At 45.4% G+C, this 6,703-nt stretch overlaps 1 protein-coding gene across 1 annotated transcript; it reads right to left on the bottom strand.

The window, feature by feature from the left end:
* Positions 1-3,109: 3,109 nt before the first annotated feature.
* LOC147980479 (NAD(P)H dehydrogenase (quinone) FQR1-like) lies at positions 3,110-6,023 on the bottom strand. Its single transcript, XM_087547697.1, has 4 exons — positions 5,832-6,023; positions 4,181-4,274; positions 3,675-3,937; positions 3,110-3,570 (listed from the first exon to the last, which is right to left on the bottom strand). The coding sequence occupies exons 1-4, from the start codon at positions 5,852-5,854 to the stop codon at positions 3,339-3,341; spliced, it is 612 nt and encodes a 203-aa protein (XP_087403823.1). The 5' UTR covers positions 5,855-6,023; the 3' UTR covers positions 3,110-3,338.
* Positions 6,024-6,703: the final 680 nt, after the last annotated feature.

Here is a 6,703-nt window from a genome sequence, read left to right as displayed (position 1 = left end):
GAAGTCATCATTATTTGTGGTTGCCAAGTCACACAACTTAGTATTTTCACCAGAAATACTCATTGTATTTAAGTAAAAGGAAACTACTACGTTTTTTTAAAGGAGGAAGACCCCCGGCCTTTGCATCTGGACGATGCATGCAGCCACTTTATTAATTATTCACACAAGACCTTACAAAGCAATACAACAGTAAGACTAAAGACACCGTTTAGGCAATATCTGTCGCTACTCATATCGAGTTGATGAAGGGATGCTGATAGTCTGGACATCAAACAGACCTCATAGCCAAACCTAACATCTAAGACCTGAGGCCCCAACCAGGACGCCTGCCGGGTATGGGGCACCCACCGGTCCAGCACACACTCAGAGGCCGCTGCCGCCACCTGCCACCAATCCATCTTCAGAGCTGTACTGTTGCATCTACCTTGCCCGGTCTAGCTACCGTCGACGCCACCACGACGCCAGACAGCGTCAGCCTCCTGCGCGAGTCCATCATCGCACATCAGACGCCTAATCTCCAGGGCGCCATGCCATCGAGATTTGTCACCATCAATGTGTATGACGAAGCACCGCTCCACCAAAGACGTCGTCCACTGGTCCCTCGAGCCCGCGTACACCTCCAAGAAAGAGCCCCCCAAGAGGGAAACGACACAATTGCACCGTCGTCTTCTAATCTATCGATATAGGGTTTCCCCGGAGGTAGCAGATAGTAGTCTAGAACTTCTTCACGACGATGCCTTCAAGAAGGGAACGACACCGTAGATCGCCACCACCATCGGCTTTGGCATCTACCCAAGAGCAGGTTTTCACCCAGATCTGTTCGAAGAACTCCATCCAGCTTCTTGTGCATGAACCGCCGCCTTCTCTGTCGGAGACTAGACCAAAAGGATCCAGCCGCCGCTGTCAGATCCATGCAGCCAGCACCGAGAGATGACGACAGTCTCCCTGTACCGGAGCTAGCATGAACCGGAGCAGATCGAGTCAGGACGATGATACCCCTGGAGCTCCGGCAGACCAGTGAACCGTCGGCACCACCGCGTCCAGATCGCCGGCCACGCCGGGCCGCCGCCACCCCCCATGTCGTCCGGTAGTCACCAGATCCGGGATGTGCCGGAACCGGTCGGACCAACGGGCGCGCCGCCACCAAGCCATGGGGTCGCCGACCCGGTCACCGGCGCCCCTGTGCAGTCGGCCGATTCCCATCGGCACCACCACAGGCGCCGCTGCTGGGACGCCGTGCCGCCGTGGGCCAAAGTGGGGGCCGCACCTCCGCGGATCTGGGCGCCCGCGCCACCCACGGATCCGGGGGAGAGGGGAAACTACTACGTGTTGTAATAAAATTGTTTTTGTTGTTTTTGATATTTAAGAAGTGAAAAAAGTAAACTATGATAAATAAAAGCAACTAAGAAAATTAAATAACAATGAAGATAAATAATTGTAATGCAAAATCTATGGAATCAAATGTTGATTCCCTCGCAACGGTGCAAAAGTGATTGTTGCTCCAGCGTACTGTTGCTTGGCAGTATTTGTTGGCCCGCCAAGTGGTAAATGTTCCTCCATGAGAACTAATGTGTCATTGTGTGGAATCAAATATTTCCAAGCCCACCCCTGCACACAATTAGAAACTTTCTTGCGTCACCAACAAATATATTAAGGTTGTCAATCTCACCAATTTTTCTAGTTGCAACAAGTTATGAGCGTATCATATGGTTCTAAGTGCTTTTGTATTTTCAGAATAACTAATTGTGGAGAATATAAGTACATGTAGAAGTAAAGTGGTGGTTTTTGTTCGTGGATTTTTTTAACATTGTTTGTGGAAAATTGGGCTGGGTTTATAGGTTCACTAGTAGCGTCTTTCTCATAAGCAACGACATGCGAATATAACTGTCGGTATCCGAGATAAATGATCATGACAATATGGCAAATCATATGATATGGTGTTGAAGAAATGTTATTTTTACACCAAACCATATGTTCTTTAAAACTCAAATTATTTGACTCCATTTAATTTACGAGTTAGAAGTACAATCCTAAACCCTGAATAGACTAGCGGTTTAAGCTAGCACCACAGTGTTCCGTTGAAGCATGTGTATTTCTAGCCGCTTTTGATTCGGAGCTTAGTGGAGGCCAATATGGGCCACTGCAGCCTCCCCCCACCCCCAGCCCATGCGATTTTCTCATACTAATCCTCAGTAAATGGAAACATTGAAATATAGCAAAAGCCTGCTTTATGCCACCCTCCAGCCCATTTGCCCCTCCTACTGCTTTAGGTCGTCCCCAGCCCATTTGCCCCTCCCCTATCCTATCATCGAAAGTTGATAGGGCAGAAATTTGAATGATGCGTCGCCGGCATGAAGGCCGTGCGATCCGTCGAGTTATCATGAATCATTGGATCAGTGAGCAGAGCCCGCGTCAGCCTTTTATCTAATAAATGCGCCCCTCCTAGAAGTCGGGGTTTGTTGCACGTATTAGCTCTAGAATTACTACGGTTATCCAAGTAGCACATACCATCAAATAAACTATAGCTGATTTAATGAGCCATTCGCAGTTTCACAGTTCAAATTGGTTCATACTTGCACATGCATGGCTTAATCTTTGAGACAAACATATGACTACTATGAGGATCAACCAGGTATCCTACTGCTTTAGGTCGCCCCCAGCCCATTTGCCCCTTGTATGGTTTGCCCAAGCTCTGCCACTTTGCCCCTCCTACGGTTTGGCCCAAGCTCCGCTAAATCTAGGTTGTTGGTTCGCTGAGTCATTGACTTAGCCCTCCACGAGTCTTCCAATTTTAGATCAACGACCTGGGTAATATTTCATGTTTTCAATTTTATTTCTATTCTTGTTTTGTGTCCAGTGTGTTTGAATAATGTGAAATACTGTAAGATAAATAAAATATGTGAATCTAAGTTGTCCGTTTTTATCGGGGGTTCACAGAAGCAAAGTCACGGCTGTAGTAGCCTGCAGAGTCAGCCCACCTTAGCCCATTTCCAGGGTGTTGATCTTATGGCATCGGACAGAGTCTTGTCCAACTATAGTCTAGGATGGCCTAAGATAGAACAGTAGTTTCTCAAAAAAAAAGATAGAACAGTACTGCTATGCCCACGAGTGACAGCCAAAACAACCATTGATAATCTATTATATATAAACATGATGGTAAGCACAATCGAACTCCAAACTATAACCAATCTATCAAAGCACATATATCACGCACGCCGCAATAGAAGTTCCACAGAGACACACAAATTTTTAAACACCACAAAATAAGGGAACAAACTATTGACAATATGGTGGAGCTCATGTAAATGCCTTTTTACGATATGTGCAGACAGCAGAGGTCAAGCAGATCCCTTGAGTTTCTTCGCGATGCTCGCAAAGTACTGGCCCTGGTGGAAGGCGTGCTCCAGCTCCATCTCAGATGGCCACCTCGAACCATCGGCGGCAAATGTGCCTGCGCCGTACGGGCTGCCACCCTGAACTTTGTCCATGTCGAACAGCTTGGCACCGAAGGTGTACCCGACGGGAACGAACACCATGCCGTGGTGAGTCAACTGGGTTACCGTTGTCAATCTGAGGGGAGAAGCGCGAAGAGAAATGATAAAAATGTCAATTTATGATGATGTTTCATTATGAGGCTTCTCTTTTTAAACACGACAATGCTGAATGACACTTACGCTGTAGTCTCCTGCCCGCCACCCTGAGTACCAGTGCTGAAGAAGATGCCTGCAGGTTTGCCTGCAAGACTCTGCTCCCTCCACAGGCCACCGGTTGCATCAAAGAAAGCCTTCATTTGTGCAGCCATCATACCAAACCTTGTAGGAAAACCAAAGAGGATCCCATCTGCCTCCGCAAGTTCTTGTGGTGTGATGATTGGGGCATCAAGCTTGGGAGGTGCACCCATCTTTCCAAGTACTTCCTCGGGGAGAGTTTCAGGGACCTTTCAGATGGTAAGAGTGATATAAGATCAGCACAACAATAGAGGAAGAGTGATGTATGTAAAAACTGCACTCAGTATTAATTTTCCACATAAGAATTCGAACAACTTAGTACACTATTCTTGAAGGCAACATAGCCAGACTGGTTTCTGGGGGGTCTAAATGCATATTATTATTTTTCAAATGATTGGTCTAAATACAATTTATAATGTGGTGAGTTAAAACGCGAGATGACAGGGACGAACCTGCCATATTTTAGCTTCGACGCCTTCAACTGACGACACACCTTTCTTTATCTCATCAGCTAGTTTAGCGACATGTCCATACATGGAGTAGTACCTGTGGAAGAACCAACAGTGCATTTTACAAATTTTCTCTATGAAAGTAGGAGTGTATAACGTTATTGTTCAATTTGACATATTTATTTGTGCATCCTTTGAGAATTTTATAGTCCGCACATATCGTTGTTTTTCTATCTTTCTCCTTAAAGATAAGCATAATGATTGCTAACATTTATAGTGCCTATGTTCATATAATCATCACTCATACTATACAATTCAATTACTTGGAAGCAAGCTCTACACCTTTGCCTTAATTTGCAATTAACGGAAAGATATCTACAAAAAGAGAACAAGACATGTGCATGCAAAGCACCGATCAAAATTTTGTTATTTGCCGGAACTGATGACGAGGAAGGAAACATATTTCCCAGAATATATCTTTCACTTTTCTATCATTCAAGAGAACATTAAATAACATGCCTGTAGTGGAACCACAAAAGTACATCATAGATAAGACTAATAAGCTCAAGGAAGTGACAAAACAAATAAAATTTAAATTATTTGAATGTGTTGTCAGGTGTAAATATGCATTAAAATATCCAAATGTTCCAAACTGCAGGGTTCCTGAGTTCCATAGTTGGTAGTTAAAAGTCCAGGTCAGAAATAATCTATACACATAGTTCTAAGATCTGAACTTGCATTAGGCAGGCCATAGAAAAGCTTCCATCAGATAGTGCTAAACCAGTCAGTTGTCTGCTGAAATAATTTAATTAATTACTTGAAAATGGGACATAACATGGTAAAAAAAAGAATACAAACGCTGTTTGAAATTAAATTGTTATTCATCAGAGGGGCAGAGGATATCACTTCTTTCTGAAAAATCATTCACTCAAACATATGATTCGTTTGGACTTCACATTTCAGTTCATGATGCGACTGAAGCAATGAATTTGGAGCCAAAGAACTCGCAAATATCAGAAGTCTATAAATTCCTGTTCTTGTAGTTTGGTACTGTTTATCAGTTGGCCTTTAGCTCATACAAAAACAGGGTAGCATACATGAATGCCAGTGAGACACTAAATTCGGGGGCCAATCAGTGGAACTATAAAATTGGGGCAGAATCGCCCGGGTGCGCTTTAAAAAAGCATTGAAAGAGGGCAGCACAATTAGCGCCGGAGCCCACCACTATTGACGCATCAATTCCATCAGGGACTGAAACCTACCGCCATGATTGAGACCCTGGCACCTAAAATCAACACTGTAGAATTATTAGGAGTCCGATTTTTCCTCCGACTCATTTTCTCCCTATCGCAATCAAATCGTCCGCGCGCACTGACGAAATCACATCTGCCAATCTACTGATCTTACCGACGAACAAAGGAATAAAAAACCAGAGCCGTGCGGCATCTAACTGACTATAAGTGATACTTAATCTCGGGAATTACTCCAAATGCGTAAATTAGGATGGGTTTTGAGATTGTCGAAATATCGTAATCCATAGGGGAAAAAAGAAGAAGGCCAATCTTCGGACAGGGATACACCGAACAAGACCGAGAAAATCAGTTAATTTAGGATGTGGACCTAGGTAGAAGAAGACTGTGGTGCGGATGCTTACACGACATAGACCTTGACCGCCATTGGAGAGGCTGCTTCGGAGCTCCTGGGGCTGGAGATCTGGCAAGTGGAGAGCGGGCGAGTGTCCTGAACTGGTGCCCCTGCCTTCTTGGTGTCAGTTTGCGGTAGTGGCGAGCATTTATAGGCAGTGCGGTGTTGCTCTGGTTTGACCAGCGATGTTTGGTCAAGTTTTCTTTCTCTCGTTTTCCCGTTTAATTTGATAATTTGATTAATTCCTCTTACTCATTTGATTTTTCGCCTCCCCTTTGTTTTTTTAGCGACGTCTCTCCTTTCTGAAATTTCAGGCGTTCTCTCGAAGTTTTTTCCGTGTCGAGTCTGCTAACCCCTTTCTCCTTCTTTCCCATAAATATCTTCTCGTTTAATTGAAATTTTAGAAAAATGTTATTTGGGAAAAGTCAGTTTCCCAGCGAATGATGCATCCACCATCTGATTAAACGACACTAATCTTGACGCGCGAAGACAACCACGTAAGTTGAAGAGGAGGGGGGGGGGGGGGGGGGGGGGGAGGGGTCATTTGCCATAAACCAACCCGCGACGAACGTCTCCATCACTCCTTCCCCTTATCCCCTCAATCCTCTCTCTCTCCCTCTCTCTCTGCCCGTGGAGGCGATAGAGATGATGGAGAGAAGAGTGGAAGAGGTGGAGTAGGTTGCAAGCGGGCGGAGGCAGCACTGCTCCCGCGCATCGTCTTGCCATGAGATGGGTGCCAGGAGGACTAGCTGCGTCGCCGGCCCATTGTTGTCTTGGCACCAATCGAGTTTTGGCCTTGAACCGGTCCTTCAGGGGGTTGATCCCCATGGGCGGCGATGAGGCTCGTCGCGGCCATCCATGGTAGAAGCGGCGACGTTTGGC

The sequence above is a fragment of the Triticum urartu genome, chromosome 3A (assembly GCF_056163025.1).
Source record: "Triticum urartu cultivar PI428250 chromosome 3A, HENAU_Tu73, whole genome shotgun sequence".
Lineage (NCBI taxonomy): Eukaryota > Viridiplantae > Streptophyta > Magnoliopsida > Poales > Poaceae > Triticum > Triticum urartu.
The sequence above is the reverse complement of the archived record's forward strand: the minus strand, read 5'-3'. Positions and strand labels throughout refer to the sequence as shown.

Bases quoted from the DNA above. Each gene is read 5' to 3' on its own strand.
- LOC147980479 (XM_087547697.1), bottom strand. From the start codon at position 5,854: ATGGCGGTCAAGGTCTATGTCGT. The intron at 4,275-5,831 runs GTAAGCATCCGC...GTTCTTCCACAG, and splicing joins GCGGTCAAGGTCTATGTCGT to GTACTACTCCATGTATGGAC. The intron at 3,938-4,180 runs GTTCGTCCCTGT...ACCATCTGAAAG, and splicing joins TCGAAGCTAAAATATGGCAG to GTCCCTGAAACTCTCCCCGA.